Raw genomic sequence first — 18,141 nt, forward strand, 5'->3', positions numbered from 1 at the left:
CCCCCATAAGCAGTAAATAGATCATCAAGACAACACTTTTGTTAATGGAAATATGATGTACAGGGCAAGACACTACTAATAAATTTAAGATAAAGAGCATATATTTTAAATTTATTTAATTTAAAATATATGCTGGCATGTGCATTGTGACAATGTCACAATAAATAATTGCAACCTGGCATTGTGACAATGTCACAATAAATAATTGCTCATTATTGTTATTTTTTATATATAATGCAGTTTTGAGGTTCCATCTCATTTTGCTCATTTTATAATTATATGTACTGTACAACGAATTTCTAACAAAAATAAAACAAAATAATAGAGAGAAATAATGTCTGAGATCACGCCTTCTAAAATGCATACCAGTTTTCAACTTCAATTACAGCTAATTATAACACTTGAATAGTAATAGTATCATTTAGATTGGCAAGTGTTTCTACACTAAACTAAAACCGTCACTTGACACATCCAACTTCAACAGTTGATTTCACTCCCTAATAAGTGTTTTGTTGCCAATACAAAAAATATATATGTTGTAGAACGTTACCCAAGTATTCTCCTCTTTGGAGATTCTAGCAACTTAATGTAATTGTTGGTTATTGCTTTGCAGTTGACAGAAGGCTGAAAACAAGATGGATAATAAAAGAGGAGAAAAATGGTTACAAATTTGTGATAGATGGAATGTTACAGGGAAAAGTCTTTGAAAACAAATTTTTCCATGTATTGACAACACTTTCTAGGAATATGAACTCTGTATAATCAATAATGTGGGGAAATATTTTGAATTACTAGTTTTACAATTAAAAGAATGCAAGATATAGTTTTATTTTCTCAGGTGTCCATATTTAAAATGTTCAATTATTTTGTTAGAATACCTTGTATCTATAATAAACAAGCCTGGAGATTTCACTAATAGAACATTCATTTGTTAATCAACAAATAATTATATATTTGTTTTTTGATTGAATTCATAACAAAATGCTTATTTAAATGCTCATGATTATAAATTTTTATTTAAAGACTGTGTACACATTTTACAAAATATATCAAGTTGCAATTGTTATTTATATGTTTCTTCTGTTATAAAAAATTTTTACGTGACGGTAACTTCTTCTATGTTCAGGTGAGTTACAAATCTCAACCTCATTTGTAATTTTGGCTTTAGAGTCCGGATGCTGCGCTCCACGTCATTTTTAACAACGTCTCCGGTAAACATGTATTTAATATGATAACTTTGGGTTAAGAAACTTTGCTAAAACATTATTCTTGCTTTTATTATTATTATTATTATTATTAAGGATACAGTAAATCACAAATGGCTTCCATATACTTTAACTGGTCGTAATTTTTACTCACTAATTCGAGCATTTCGTACAACTCTATTGTCACCTACAAATAGGAGATTTAATGAATTTTGAACTTAGTTGTTCCACAAGTACAAAATTAAAAATATACCTCTTTTATACATCGAGATCTTTCACCCTGAAAACGCTGCAAAAATGGTCCAACCAAATGGCAGAGGAACAGCAGCTGCTCTTCAGTCTTGATAACAGGCTTTAATTTCTCTCTCATAAATCTGAAGTAAATGTAAATGGTAAGATAATGATGTTAATCATCCATACCTAAATTTAACATTAAAACTACTTACGGGAGTACTGCACTTATTTGTCCCACACTGGCATGATACCAGATGGCATGTGTTAATGCAATGAGATGGCTGCACTGCACCTCAGTCATGGTGCAGTGACTCTTTGAAAAGTCGAATACCTGAAAAGGATCCATGTCTGGAAGAGGCATGGAAAGCAGAGGACTCTGAATTACTTCTAGAATTCGATCGTGAAGAACAGACCAGTAAGATTCCTATTAATGTGTTTAATCAATAAATGGTTATTAAATCCTCTTTCAAAATGAATTTTGTAAGTGAACTTACCGGAAGAGCAGTCAAGACTAAAGCTACAGCATTCATCCAAGATTCGATATTAGATCGAGAAAGAACTGTGTGCCTGAATAATGACAGCCGTTACATTTTAAAGAAATACCACTATAAAAATTATATTTTATCTTACCCTTTCAGAATCACGTCTAACAATGCATTCCCGACAGTATTGGCTGCAAGAGGAAGTGCCATCAATTCTATGCAGGTAACATGTAGTGCATGGGCGGCAGGATTAGGAAATTCGTTAAATCTCCAATCTGTGTGTGGAAATGGTGAATTTCCACATATTGCTGATGTTGAAAATTAAGGTTTCACTTAATGCAATTGAGAAATTTAAAGTAAATAATTTTATGTATATTTTTTAATGCAATTAATTTATAATCATATGATGTATTATTCAGTCTTATGGATCTACAGAATTTGGAATGTTTCTCCATGTGAATAACTATCTCTAAGTCAAACTACTAACAGCTTTAAAAAGAATATTTTTTTTATTCTGTTGTTCCACTTATGAAATTATTCTTGATGCCATAGCCAAGATGCCTGGAAGCCATTACATTATTTTTGAATGTTGGTTATACAACCTACATCAGGTATGTAGATGACAGATTTAAATTTCCAAATTAATATATGTACCTTTAACAACAATCCTTATCAATGAGCACAAATTGAGGTGCATTTTTTTTGACATCATATATACAGAGAGCTTGGCTTATCCACTATGATATGTAGCCAATTTACCATCTGATTTTATTCTAGCCCACTCACATAACCTGTACTCCTTTAAATTAGCTGCTTTTCGTTCACTTAAAAAATCTCTCTCACTCTTCTGACCAAAAAAGTAGGAAGGAAGAACTTCAGTACATCATCAATATAGCAGAAAAGTATAGGTAACATCTAAGAGTTATAGAGGGCCTCATTAAGAAGAATCAGTAGTAAACAGCTAAAACACACACAGTGAAACTACCAGAACTAATGGTATATCCGTAGCCTTCAGGAGAAGCCCTACAATCAGCCTTCCTTACAAACAACAAACACTACCAGGTGTGTTCTCCATACTGGTCACATAAGCATTTGCCAATTCTATGTATAAAGGTAGTCTCGATGTATCATAATTTCTATTAAAAACAGGTAAGCTGTGACAGATATTCATCCTTGTGTTGTGGGATGACATTCACACACATTGACCAAGCAAAGCTTCTACATCTTCCTTGGATATATCATCTCCAAGTGCCATAGATTGGATCAAAATATATCATATAAAGCATGCAGGAAGAATTTAGCTATCAACTTTAAAGACAGCAACTCACAGAAGCTTGGAGAGTCCTATTCAAGAGACAAAAAAAAAAAAAAAAAAAGCAAAAAAACCATTACTGACTGGTTTGAAATCAGAAAATCACAAGAATGAAATTTTTTTTATTGAAAGATAAAGGGAATCCATAGTCTGACAACAGTGGCTAATGTTCACTGAAAGTAATAAAAATCATTATAACTTTCAGTGAACATTAGCCACTGTTGTCAGATTATCTTTGGATTCCCTTTATGAAATTTTTTTATTCAAAGATAAAGGGAATCCATTCTTGTGATTTTCTGATTTCAAACCAGTCAGTGATGGTTTTGATGCTTTTTTTTTTTTTTTTTTTTTTTGTCTCTTGAATAGGACTCTCCAAGCTTCTGTGAGTTGCTGTCTTTAAAGTTCATAGCTAAATTCTTCCTGCATGCTTTATATGATATATTTTGATCCAATCTATGGCACTTGGAGATGATGTATCCAAGGAAGATGTAGAAGCTTTGCTTGGTCAATGTGTGTGAATGTCATCCCACAACACAAGGATGAATATCTGTCACAGCTTACCTGTTTTTAATAGAAATTATGATACATTGAGGCTACCTTTATACATAGAATTTAAACCAGAAATTATATCTTTATCTGGTTTAAATTTCTATAAACAGTTTCATACTTTTAAACTACAACCAAATAGAAAAATTCCTCCCAAAATCATGCATATCCTGTTGGGAGACCCAAGAGAGATCTCCTCACAGGTAAGACTATACACTTAGTCTTGTCCTTTATGTTGTTCAGTAAAATGTTATTTGACAGTGTTGTGTGTGCAGTTTGCAATGGCAGCTTTCTTTCTAACTTTTACTTATTAACGTATACAGAATGTCAAAATTCACAAAGCATGTGGTGTATGATAATTGCACGCGCGCATGTATGTATACATACATAGTAACTTTTTATTTTCAACTTGGTAGATGCATTATTATGATTCATATGCAAATAGGCACCAGCAAAAATTGCAAATTTTTATATATGAAAATCAAAAAAACTTTGTATTCTGTTACTACAATTTTTCAACTTATTTAAAGAAAGATAGCTTGATGGACTGTAAGCAATTTATTTTGACTGTGTACTGTCGATTATAAAACAGGTTCCTCTCATAAGATTAGAATACTGCCAAATTTTACAAGTTTTAAGCCACTACGACAAACCCACTAAGGTGGGTTGTCTTTCCTTTCTACAATGCATTTTCCCCCACCATTAATAGTTTTTAAACATGTAAGATATTTGCTTGTTATTCTAGTGTAAAGAGAAGAAATATACTTGCATTAAATTTTTCTAAGTATTAACTACTAACAGATGAGCCTGACATTGCTCAGGTAAAAAGTAGAAACAACTAAAATTATGATGATTAGATTATAGCTGATCTTACCCATTTTCACCAGGTGCAAGAATTAGGTTCACCCACTTCTGAGACTAATTAGAGAATTTTTAGATGGGTCTAAAATAGGTTCAATTTCTTGCAAAAAACTGCATCTAAAATAGTATAGTAAAATTGAATTTAGGGTAATCCTTAATCCTCTCCCTCTCCAAGGAAAAATTTTGGAAAATCCCTTCTTTGTGTACATTCTCATGACATACCCTAACTGACCAAATTTCAACTTTCAACTCGTAATCATTTGAGCTCTGCGCATAATAATATTATTATTATATTATACAATAATAATACAATCGACTCTGCATAAGTAGACACCCGGATAACTCGTCACTCGTCGGTTACGTAGTGAATTTTTTGTGGTCCCGGCCGACTTACATAGGCATTAATGTTATTAACCTTAAAAGACTCGGTTTACTTGACATCGTTTAACTCGTCACCACTGGATAAATCAACATGCTTTTTCTGTTTCACACTTATCAGAATTCTAAAAAGTGTGAAACAGAAAAAGCATGTTGATTTATCCAGTGGTGACAAGTTAAACAATGTCAATTAAACAGAGTTTTTTTAACATTAATAACATTATTGCCTATGTAAGTCAGCTGGGACCACAAAGCTGACTAATTAACCTACGAAGACGAGTTATCCAGGTGTCGACTGTATATATTATTTTATTATATTACTTTTAGATTTTAGAATTTAAAATTAATCATTTTATTCAAGTAAATTAATTCTTCATTATAATGAAAAATTTTCTGAATTTTTTTTATTTTATAGGTTATTCAAATAAAAAATCTTTTTAAATGCTAAAGATTTATTTGGTTGAAATTCAAAAATGATTATTTTTTTCTATTAGATATCTAATATTATTATTATTGTGTTGGGTTATGTGAGATATACTCAGTTAACAAAGGGTTAAAGGTTGCTAAAGATCACGGTTATGGCACCATAATAAACAAATTATGCAATAAACGCCTTCATATAAACAATATGACAGATGAAGAAAAAGCACAGGAAGAGCTGATAAAGAAGAATGCATAGATAGAATTCCGGTAACGTACAACCCACAACTAAAAACAATAGTGAGATTGCGAAGAGAAGAGGAATTAGAATTACATACAGAAGAAATTTACTATATATAATTTACTGAGAAACAGAAAAGATGCCCATAACCCAAACAGGCTTATGGGAATATATATAATTCTGTTAATAGATGACAGATGGCAGAGGCAATTGATGTACTGTACATAGGATCCACCAAATGTCCATTAGCCACTAGGGTAAAAAGAACATAAATCAGATATCACCCACAACAAGTGTATAACAGAATTATCTACATATGTGACAAACCCAGACATAACTCTGATTTTTAACGAGGCACAAGTTATCCACACCACCTGTCATCAGAAACACCTAAGAACTTTGGAAGCGATGGAAATATTCAAAGCAGATCGCAAATTAACCTGCATCAATTTTAAAGAAGAAATGAATCTCTCAACAGCTTGGCAATATTTATTGGATGACAAATTGTAATTTATTATATGATGCGCACATCGTATCTCCACTAGTAAAAAAATTATATATTTTTGAAACGGCACGAGATTGCCTTCCATATTTGAACATCTAGAAGTAAAGCACATTCTGATTTGAAAACATTTGATTGTAAGAATCCAGTTACAGCAAATTTTGGCCTGAAGAAGAGCCCAGGAGGGGCATCGAAAGCGTTTGCCAACCTATGTTTTGAATTTTCACACCAGATATTGGTTACGGAGTGTACATTTTTTGTCAAGTGTCATAGTTTGTTTTAATATGCTTACCTTTCTTAACAAGAGAAATTTGTTCTGAAAAACTTTCTTTGGATCAACACAGCCACTTGCTATATTGAGCTTTAAGTAATTTGTAAGCTTTTGTGTGGTTAAGAGTTAAAAATTGAGTTATTATGACAAGGTAACACCATATTCTAACTTTGATCTTTGACCACAAACTACAATCCTATAAGAACAAATTTGACTCCATTATATATTAAAATTTTATTTTTGTACCAGTTGTCATCTTGACTAGTAAGAGTTAAATAACCTATTAGAAAAGTTATGCAACAAGTTGCTGGATTTTTTTGGCTGTTATGAGGTCCCACAAATTTATTTTTAACTTAAGATACCATTATTTATGAGATTTTGTCATAAAAAACTTTTTATACTTTTTGCCATTTTATAAAAACTAAAAGCTTAATTTTGAGGGTAGAGATGAAGATTTTACTCGTTATTAACATTTACAATTTTCTATAAAATTCATTAAATACAATCCTCTCTACCTTTAACTACCAAAATTTAATAGCTTCAATCTCTCTAATATACAAATCTCCCTGCAAAATTTCAGAAAATTTTGATAAAAGTCATGGGATGAACAGCACAGCACAAATATGGTGCAGGAGATGGATATGGTTTGGTCACGTGAGATGACCTTCATGCAAGTTCTCTATAGGTGGCCATTCCACTGGTAATGCTGCTGACAATTTACAGGATAATTGTATAGTCTTTAAAAGTGCAATAAAAATTCTAAGAATTTCATTTGACTTACCCTCTTATCTATTTCAATTTTCATTCAAAGATTGTTAAAACCAGCCATTAAGATGTTGCTAGATATTGCAGTATTTATTATAAAAGGATACTCTCTACCACACGTTCAATTATTTTAATATAATAATCCAAATCAGGAATCCAGTCAATGTCGTCAGCAGGTCTCTGCATATAGTTAAGATAACCATCACTCAGACACCATCCACGAGGTCTAATTTCTTTCAAGGAACCTATTTTAAATTTTCAAATAATTTTATCTTTGATGATAAACTATATATAGTAAACAGATAGCATTAAACAAGTAAAATGAAAAACTTAACCTATAATAGAAGAAACCAGCTTCCTTTTCAAAGGAGGACGATCTTTTAGTTTTTGTTCGTAATAATGAAGAGTATTATACAGATACGTGATTGGACGATCTGAAAATAAAAAGTTAGGATTTTAGTTTTTTTAATTTGTAAAATACAAAAAAAAATTCAAAATTAATTCTTATGTAAAAAATAGATTAAAATAGAATCATATCTAGACTTGCTTCTAATGTACAGTAGTAATACTATCAAAAATACCAGTTGCTGAGTACTACAAAGAGCCTGAGAACAGTCATGCCAGCAGAGATTATAAATTCTTATATAACTTTAAAATGTGATATAAAATTTAGTTTGAATTTGGAACAGGAGATCATTGCATTTGGCTTCTGATAGTCAATCACAAGATCATGTTTGATGCCTCATAGATAAATTAGGTCAGATCAGTAAATTACTATATTCTACACACCATAAAATAAAAACAATTTAGATATCACAGTATCAGGTTTTGAAAACTTAAGTTTAAAAATGTTTTTCTCTAGGACCATTATATGCAGAGGGAAAGTTACGGGTATTCAGACTCAAAATGATTGATGGCCACCCTTGTTTTTTCTACAGTGGTGAAGAAAGTAGCTGGGCCTCACTCAGAGGTATAGCCCGCATATAGACAAAGTTGAAAGAAGATAAAGGTGATGTAACAAGAAGTTAGAGTGAAGAGGGGAAAAAAAAGGAAGATAAGATAGTCAGGAAAGTAGAACCAAAGGGTCATGGGATTTATTAATAAAATGACAAACAATAATTACAAAATATTGACATAGTAACAGTAAAACAAACAGAAACCATACAAGTAAATGAGTGGCGTGACAATTAGTGACCATATTACAAAGTAAACTGCAATTACATATAGAATCAGAAACAGATAATACATTTAGAATTACAGGTGTAAAATTAGCGACAAATACAAAACAAAATGGACGCGCGACAATTAGCTAAGACAGTTTACAAAAGATGACCGAAATTACATAAAAATTAAAACAGAGAATACATTAATGGTTAACAGATGAACAAATATCGACGAAACAGTGCTATAAAACCAACACGCAGGACCAATACATAAATTTATGCTGAAGTCATAAGACAGAAACCAATCATGAAATTGGCTAAACAATTTTGTAGAAGAAGAGCCTAATCACATAGCAGCACATATAATAATAACTGTTGTTACAAGGAAATTGAACAGCAAAACGGAGGTTACACTGTAGATATGTAGCTGGAACAACGGGGCAACAACCAAGGTTTGTGCTTACTTAGAGGGCAAATAATTGAACCTCTTTGCCATTTCTGCACGGACACGCTTTAAAGTTGGGCAATCCCTGCTCATGCAGTTGTGTTCATGGTGTGGCTGCTTTTGTCTCTTACAGTTTATACAGCTGGGCGTGTCTTTTCTCCTGCCACAATCTTTTTGTAGATGTTTCCCGCCACAATGGCTGCAGGTACTCTCTTTATCACTACATGTACTAGCTCTATGCCTGAACGCCAGACACCTAAAACATTGTATAATTGGCAAAAAGTCGTACACTGGGCATCTGTTCCATAGTATATTTAAACGTTTCTCTCTCAGGAGAATATTTCTGATATCAGTGTCCACTTCTATAATCCATGACTCGAATTTCTTGCTTCTTTGTCTTATAGGAAATTTGATGTTAGCTCTCTCACAGAATTCTTTCCTTGTATAATGCATTTGCAGACATGTATTCTGCTTGTAAATTATGTTAGATAATTTTTCTCTGTCGATGTCCTTTGGGACAGAGGCAACTTTAATCAGTGGGGGTCTCTTTTCTGCAACTCTTGCGCCTATCTCTTTAAGCTCTGCAATGGCAACATCGAGCTTGTTAGCATCATCCAGGTTCGTGCAGTCTACCGCAATGCCGCCCTCACCAATTTTTCTAATTCGCCGAACCCCAATTCCTAGTTTATGTGGTTTTATCTTGGAAGTTAGGATTTCCCTTGTCTTTTCGGAAGGGATATTATCCCCTTTACCGTAGACCAACACGGTGTGCTCAGACGGAAAGATGGGAAGTGGAGACTGAGTAGGAGGGATACCCTGTTTCAGGGCTTCACTATAAGAGGGGGAGGTGTTCTCTCCCAATTTCTGGTTTGCGTTCTCGAGCTCGTTTCGAAGAATGTTTACCTCTTCTCTCACCTCCGTTACATAGTCAATCATTTGCTCACAGTTCTCAGTGATCATCTTTTTTACGTACTCTCTAGTAGGGACAGATTGCAGCTTATTCTCTAACTTAGTATAGATGTTATGGCTATCAAGGGCTGTCACTGCTAGACTGATCACCTTTTCGAACCTTTCTATTACATACCTTAAATGCTCTTTTGTTTGCAATTTCCCGTTGGGGTTAGAGGCAAAGTACCCCTTAACCTCATCTACAGCCTGATGGGCCTCTTTGAGGAAAGACTCTTTACCTTTGTCGATGTTGTCAGTGCCAGTATTGTTGCTCGAGGTAGCTGCAGTACTATTCTTTGACTTATCCCCCATGGTAAGAGAACAAGATGACCTAGACACGAAAACGCCGATTGGTTGAGAGGAAACGCCGTTCGGCTGAGCACATGCTGAATGGCTATGGCGCGCCGACCAGTGACGCCACGCTGATCGGCTAACTACAACGTGGCGCGAAGAAGTTCTTTGTTCTCAATCAAAACTTTAATTGTTGATAACTTTTCAGCCCTTACAGACAGAAGCACGAAAATTTCACCAACCGTAGATAGAGATAGTTGCTGTCGAATACCATCGTTAAATTTAAACGATGGTGCCCAGGAAGCCCGATGGGGCCCACACAATGCCAAAAAGTTCGAGCTCACATAGTTAAAAAACTACGTGAGCTTTTTATTACGTAGTTTTTATCACGTAGTTAAAAAACTACTACGTGACCGATAATAAAAAGCTTAACACTTACTGAATCCACTCTTTATAAGCTATTTAACGATAAATCACTTTTAATCCAAAACTCAAAATATCCGAAGTTATCGTCGTCTAAACACGGTGCACAAAATCCACCACATATACACTGTCGCGACTCGGCGCCCTCTTTTGTTTTTTTCTACAAGTGATCAATGGGATCACTGCAGGGGATTACCAAATTACAATAATATCAATGACAAGCAAGTGGATCCTTCCAAGGACCCACTTGCTTGTCATTGATATTGTCGTAAAGCAGAAATTTCTCTTTGAACACAGGTGACCTGCAAGAAATGTAGCTACTCTGTATACAAGAGCACTGGTAGCAGGGATGGCAGGGAGAGCAACCTGGCCAACCTGACTACAGCTTAAGATTAAGTGGATTGTGGATGGCCTGGCAGTACAGCTTCACAGCCATAGATTTGGCTAGTTGCAGTATGCTAGTGTGGCTAATGATCCTTACTAATTCTATCTTCATTTGCTTTCTTTGACCAGTGTCGCATATTTGGCAGATATTTTTTCCTCACCTTAACGAATTAAATTCAGACCTTCTGCCACAGTATTCAGTGCACATGACAAAATTGAGGCTATGATAAAAAAAAAGTTGAATGACTGAGTTATGTGGAGCAAGTGAAATTTGAATGCTTCCCAACATTGCACAGCTTTGTGTCTAACACAGACAGCTAATGACTCAAATGTGAAGGCTGATGTAATACAGTATTCTAGAATGCTTTCCCAGCTTTTGCATGTATATTTCTCTAAATTATTCTGTGATTCACACTCATGGATACAGAATCCATTTCATTCTGATTCTTCTGTTTCGAGACTGTCAGTTATTCAGTGGGAACAGCTTCTTGATATTTCATCAGACAGTAATGTAAAAAGTAATTTTACTGAAACAAGTTTGTTGAAATTTTGGGCTGAGTTGCTGAAAAATATCTTGAACATGGTTAGTCTTGCTGTTCTGATGCCTTTTATAACTTCCTATCTTTGCAGATCAGGTTTTTCTACATTGACAACTCTTAAGACCAAATACAGATATTAAGTTTAAAGTTGAGCCTGCTTTGCAAATGAAATTGTCTCAAATCAAACCTTGTATTGAAAACTTATGTTCATCACACTATGGTACATTCAAAAAGCTGCCAGAGAAGAAAGAGGCTTGATGTGTCATTTGCAGTACTAAGAGCAACAGGAAGAAGTCCTGAACTGTGTGCACAAGATGCAATTAGGAGTGCATGGGGAATGTTTAATAAAACATTCTTGTTAATAGATTTGTATATACAGTGGAACCTCACATAACAAACATAATTTGTTCCAGAATCTTACTCATAATGCAAAACACTCGTTAAACAAAACAGTTTTTCCCATATAAATTAATGTAAAATATGATAATGCATTCCATGCCAAAAAAAAATTACTCAAATATTTCATGTATAACATTTATTCAAAGAAAATTATACAATGTACATTGTTAAGGAGCGTGAAACATCATCATCTTTTCTTCTAGCATGGAATGAACCAAACTGGAATGCAAATTCAATTTGCAGAAAACAATTATAAAAAAAAAAACACCAAATGATATGCCAAATTCTTGGACTATGTAAAGGCTATAATTGAATATTAGAAATTAATTAATTTGACTAGAGGTAGGCAGTTATGCTGCCATCTCGTATTAAATTTAATAATTTAAATAAATTTCTAAATTTAAATTTTAGAAATTTATTTATAATTATTAAATTTAATACGAGATGGCAGCATAACTGCCTACCTCTAGTCAAATTAATTAATTTCTAATATTCAATTATAGCCTTTACACAGTCCAAGAATTTGGCATATCATTTGCTATGTTTATACATAATATGTGTGAACACAAGTTTGGAAAAATGTGTGAACACAAGTGACACTATGATGCTAGTAGAACGAGTGCTAAACACAGACTAATGGAGCATGCACACAATCTGGGACTTTCCCACTTCCCCCTCCTCGTCACTCATTATGCGAAACATCGCTCATTAAGCAAGTAATATCTTTACAATTTGTTTTGCTCATTATGCGAGGTTCCCTTGTATTTGTAAATAGAATTATAAATCTATATATATATTTATTTATTTATAAAATCATAAGTTTCTGTTTGAAAATTATCTCTCTTATCATTTTTATTTTTTACACACATGCTTTCTTTCAAAATGAACATCAAAACTACTTTTTGCACTGAACAATCAATTTTCTTAAATGCAATTAAGAAAATAATTAAAGTTTCGGTTAATTTTAGACATGTGAAAAATATAAACATGAACTCTTTGATATAAAGTAGAATAGCTTCTAAAATAAGTCAATATGTATGAATCTTATACCAAAATGTGTAGGACAAAATTCTTTTTTTAAATAACTTTACCGAAGTAAAATCGGCGCGCTAGAACTTTAGAAGGATGAATAAAGTTCCATAAAAAAATCCCATAAAAAAAACAATTAAGCGTTAATCGCGCATCATTAAGGGTTAATTAAAATCGCAATAAAATTTTTTCGCGCAGGTAAAAATTTTTCAAAAAATTTGGGGACTGAAAAAACATCCGAAAAATCAAAAAAATTTTTTTTTCCCCGAGGGTCTAAAAACCCGTTTTCTGTGTAATGCTATGTAAACCGATTGCGGGTACGAAGGGGTTAAGCTAGCACAATGGCAAGATTGAATTATTTTATCCATTGTCAAAGTGTAGTAAATTATTACATACAGAATGTAAGTCATAATAAACTAATATTAAAAATTAGTTACAAAAAAATTAAAAAATATAAACCAATTGGCCAAAAATGATGAAAAATAAGCTGTATATACATAATTTTTTCCATATTTCAAGGAAAAAAAATTGAATTTTTGATGAATTTTTAAAATAATATACAGTCAAACCTGTTTTTATGCGCTCTTTTTATGTGCGATTTTTTTAATGCGAATCTTTAATTTGTGCGGTATAGTTGGCGACTAGTCTCGTGCGATTCGTCATGTCTTACGTTGACTTATTATAGTTAAATAAACTTATTATAGCATAAATGCACTTATTATAGTAATATTATTGCATGAATATGCGAAAAATGAAATAATTTACTTTTTAAGTCAACAAAACACCACCTGGACAAAAATATGTAAAACAGACGATAGACCAGACGATGCAGTCAAGTGCTGACATCTGTTGTCAATAAATTCTATTTCGTACGGTTTTGAGTTATTTTCTATGTGAGACTTTTTTTATGCGGTCCCTGTTGACCGCATAAAAAAAATATTTTTTAATTGTGTCACGAAAACTATTATTTACAGCCATTCGTGAAGTTTTGTGAGATTTTTTTTTATGCGTTTTTTTTTAATGCGGTCCCTATCCCCCGCATAAAAACAGGTTTGACTGTATATATAGTGACCTTGAGTGACTGATATTTGCCTTGGGTGTTTTCAAACTAAAGGCCACCATACACGTTCAGGAAATCCTTTTAGGAATAACTGTGCAGGCCTGTCCTTGAGGAAATTCAGAATTTCCTGTCGCCCACACACGAGGAGGAAAATCTCTGTCAGTCAGTCAGTCGGCCATGGCATCTGATGACGACATACTGGCTGTTCTTGGATGTTTATTGGCAACAAATTGCATTAAAACTCGTGGGAAAAAACATGTGCGTAGAAGTCTGTGTAAAGAGTAGTAGTAGTGGTTTGGGTAGCACTGATCACAAAATTAATTTTTCATATGAATAATTTTTTAATGGCATTATTTCAGATCACAAAATTTATTTTTCAAGAGAAATCTTGGGCTATAGATTCTGTTAAAAAGCATCAATTACCAGCGAAAGATCAATGGCAAGTCAATTTTACTACCAAAAAAATTTATGGGTTAAATTTTATAGACGAAAAACCATCAGATATAACTGGCTGGATCAAACATAGAAATTTACAAAACTTATACATTGAGAAATAATTTAATAAAGAATTATTTTTATTTAACGGTGGAGAGATAGGGGAGAAAAAAGTCTTTTTAAAAACTGGAGCTACAGATATTTGGACATCGAACTTCTTGGGTGTCCAAGATCAGATAATATTAAAAAGCATTGTTCTTTTTGCAACATTCTAGATAGATAGATAGATAGATAGATAGATATCTTTATTTGGCGTAGAAGGCTTTCGCCTGTTACAGGGGCGTTTTGTTTAAACGCATATTTATACACATATAATAGCATCTCAATAACATTGATATTTTCTACTTATAATCTATAGATTAGTTTCACTTAGATTATAGTAACATATTAATCATTTATCAACATCTTTTAACTCTATATATTATTTCTTTACTATACTGCTCCATATCATTTGTATCATCCAAAAACAGTTAGTAAATAAAAATGATTTTTCTATTAATCTTTGATAGCTGCATTATCCAACTTCGTCTTAAATCCATTTCCCTTGATATGTGGTATAGTGAAAACAGTAGTTTTGTTGATATATATTCTGCCTTAATAATTTTTTGTAGAAACATCAAATATCTTTTTATTAGTATAGTATTTAATCTGAATCTATTTATTTCTAATCTTAAGGTGCTGCTTGGAATATTGTATTCTAACTGACCTATCTCGCAAGATATTTCATTCTGTATTTTTTCAAATTCATTAAATTTGTCCATGCTCCAAATTGGGACTGCATACTCCATTGAATTCATCACAATCGAATTAAAAAGTTGAACAAGTGTACCTAAGTTCTTTAGTTTAGCCTTGCAGAATAAACCTATTGACTTACCTATTACAATTTTTGCATTGTTTAGTGTATTTTTATAATGTTTCTCAAACGAGAGGTTAGGTGTATACATTAATCCTAAGAATTTATTTTCCTTGACTATTTTAACGCCCAACGGGCGATCAAACCTCTTTTTGTGGTGAGCATTGCTAATTATTACGCTATTATCTTGCTCTGGATATTTTATTTCCATATCACTAGATTTTAAAATCCAAGTTTCTAGAAATCAAATTATTTTATTTACGTCTCAAAATTCTCTTATCGTGGTTTTAAATATTTTCCCTCTTAGCCCTTGAGTATTCCAAAAACTCGTCATCACATTATTTTTTTTCTCTTGTTAAAATTCCTGCTTTTTTCTCACCCAGTTCACTATCTTTGGCTATCAACTCATCTCCATTCACTTTACTATTATTATTTTCTATATTATTCTCCATTCTCCATTTTTCCTGTGTTATATTTAAGTTATCTTTTGTTTTTACTAATCTTATATTATATTTGTCTCTAAAAAATGATTCACCTGAATTATTTCTTTAGTATTCAAATCGTATGTATACATTGTATTTTCTTTTAAGAAGTAGTCATCTCTTATTTTTATCCTGTTGTCACCCGATTTCTCTAGTTTAATCTGTTTGAGTAATAATTTTTTCCTAATCTTTGATCTCAAACATAAGTCAGTCGAGATTATTATTTTTTTCTTTTCGTCCGTCATTTTAAATCTTGTTGTCCAGAATTTACTAAGAATTAGGTTTCTATCTTTAACCGATTCGGTCATAACCTTAATTACTTGATTATGTTTTCTGTTTCCTAGTTGGATGAGACCCTCAATTTCTATCCAGTTAAGTTCTAAGTTTTCTTTTATAAATTTTTTCAACTCTTCTACATATTCCGAGGTTTTGAATGGAAAATTAAATATTATTAGGTTCTTCTTAGTCGTCTCGTTTAACATTTTATCAATTTCAAAATCCACCATACCTTTTAGCTTGCTATGCGAGTCAGTTCTTTCTTCTAATGTACGTATTTTTTTACACATCTCTTTCATCTCTTCCTTGAGCTTTATATTTTCTTCGTTCATATTGTTGATTTCGGCTCTCATAGAACGGATCTCGGAGTTCAGACAATCAAATTTGTCCTGGATCAATTCATAGACTGATTTTAGTGAATATTCAGGATCAGTGGTACATGGTACTAGAGGATCTTCTGCCGGTTCAAAAAAGTCTTTGATCGTAGCATACCTCGAAGTGTCAGCAGTATTCTTAAAATGTTCCTCAATCAAGTATTCTCTTCCTGATATTTCGGTCATCTGATTATTTCCCTCGATATCCGTTGTAACATCTTTACGTGGTCTTCCTCGTCCCCTTTTTTGCATAACTTCTTGTCTCGGTAACGGAGGAGACCAAGGGAAAGGATCGGGATTTAACTCTACACCAGCAATCATCAACAAAATAATAATTAGTATTCGAGTTAATAATGCATTTAAACTTCTCATTTCTATTCTACACTTCATATTATACTGTAAAACTTTCATATCTAACATCGCCATAGCAGCTCAGCAAAAAAGTCACCAACACCTCCGCAGTCAGATCACGCCCCCTCCTTTTTGCAACATTCTATCTTACGAACAATTCTTAATTGAACAAAAAATAGATATTTTTAAAATCAATATGTTGTATAGATATTTAATAAATAATTATTTAAATTATATTAAACTATTTCTCTATTTTACTTTGTCTTGTCAAAATATTATTTCAAATTGTCATGTTTTATTTATTCCGATATTAGTACAAATTGTAAAAATTATTATCGCAAATTAATTTTATAATTTAATAATTAAAAATAATTTATTAAACTTTATCTTATTGTTAAAATATTATTTTAAGTTGGCATGTTTTAATACAACATTAAAACAGGTATTAAACGGGTATAGGTATTAAAACAATACATTTTTTAAAATGTAAAAGAAAATAATAATATAGAGTATCGAGATGTTTTATGAAAACTAAAGAAGTGAACTGAAAAGTTTTCTAAATATTAAAATTATTTATAATTTTAATTTACTCGAGAAATGTTTGATCTGAAAATAATTTTAACTTTTATTATTTTTTAGGTTATAAATTAATAAAAGTTATAAAAAATAATTCTTCCAAACATTCACAAGACATTGTTCTCACTACTCAGTGGCCTCACAACTGAACAACACGATGGCACACATGTTACAGTTGGTTTGCGCAGTCCAAAACTGTGCAGGAAAATGAAATGGTTTTTCATTTCTACTCTGGCGGCCTGTTTTGGCATACAGTTTTCCCCCACACATTAACAGGAATTCCTCAAGGCCAGGCCTGCACAGTTATTCCTCATAGGATTTCCTGAACGTGTGTGGCAGCCTTAAAGCACTAAAACCAGTAAGGCCCACTGGGAGAAAAAGGGTTAAATTTGTATTCCATCTTATTTTAAACAAATGTGTTAGAACATATTTAAAAATAATCATTTTCTTTCCTGATGAAGACATCAATGCAATGTTGAAAGTTCTTGCTAATTTTGTGACCAATAAAAGAATCTTAACACCGAAAGACAGTATTGTTTTTTGTTTATTCCTCCAGGATGTTGGTGCTAATGTTGGACAGAATACAAGTAAAGTGATGACAGTATGGCATCACTATAACAGGAGTGTGGAGCTCCTCTTGAATGAAAAAAACAAAGAGGAAAACAGCTATAGCATATATATTTGCCATTGAATAGCCCACTATGAATTAGCTAAATACAAGTGCACCAGAGTATAAGTAACGTGTAGCAGAAGCAAGATATAGTCTGGTGCAATGTTTTCATCTATACCATTAGTGTATTATAAACAAATTTTCTAACAACTGGAAAGCATGTTTT

The 18,141-nt window shown here is 32.5% G+C and overlaps 1 protein-coding gene across 2 annotated transcripts in view; it reads right to left on the reverse strand.

Moving 5' to 3' along the window:
• Positions 1-985: 985 nt before the first annotated feature.
• The window catches only part of MED23 (mediator complex subunit 23), a 97,390-nt gene continuing 80,234 nt past the window's right edge, over positions 986-18,141 (reverse strand). The window contains exons 28-35 of one of the 2 annotated variants that reach the window (XM_067283418.1): positions 7,553-7,651; positions 7,325-7,462; positions 2,070-2,229; positions 1,934-2,006; positions 1,652-1,863; positions 1,459-1,579; positions 1,307-1,392; positions 986-1,235 (exon numbers count right to left, since the gene is read on the reverse strand). In XM_067283418.1, the coding sequence (XP_067139519.1) occupies positions 1,097-1,235; positions 1,307-1,392; positions 1,459-1,579; positions 1,652-1,863; positions 1,934-2,006; positions 2,070-2,229; positions 7,325-7,462; positions 7,553-7,651 (1,028 nt within the window). In that variant the 3' untranslated portion in view covers positions 986-1,096. Of the gene's footprint in view, positions 1,236-1,306; positions 1,393-1,458; positions 1,580-1,651; positions 1,864-1,933; positions 2,007-2,069; positions 2,233-7,324; positions 7,463-7,552; positions 7,652-18,141 lie in introns of both variants that reach the window. The other variant, XM_067283417.1, reaches the window with a different exon arrangement.

Source organism: Centruroides vittatus, unplaced genomic scaffold (assembly GCF_030686945.1).
Source record: "Centruroides vittatus isolate TY-2023 unplaced genomic scaffold, ASM3068694v2 contig_986, whole genome shotgun sequence".
Classification (NCBI taxonomy): domain Eukaryota; kingdom Metazoa; phylum Arthropoda; class Arachnida; order Scorpiones; family Buthidae; genus Centruroides; species Centruroides vittatus.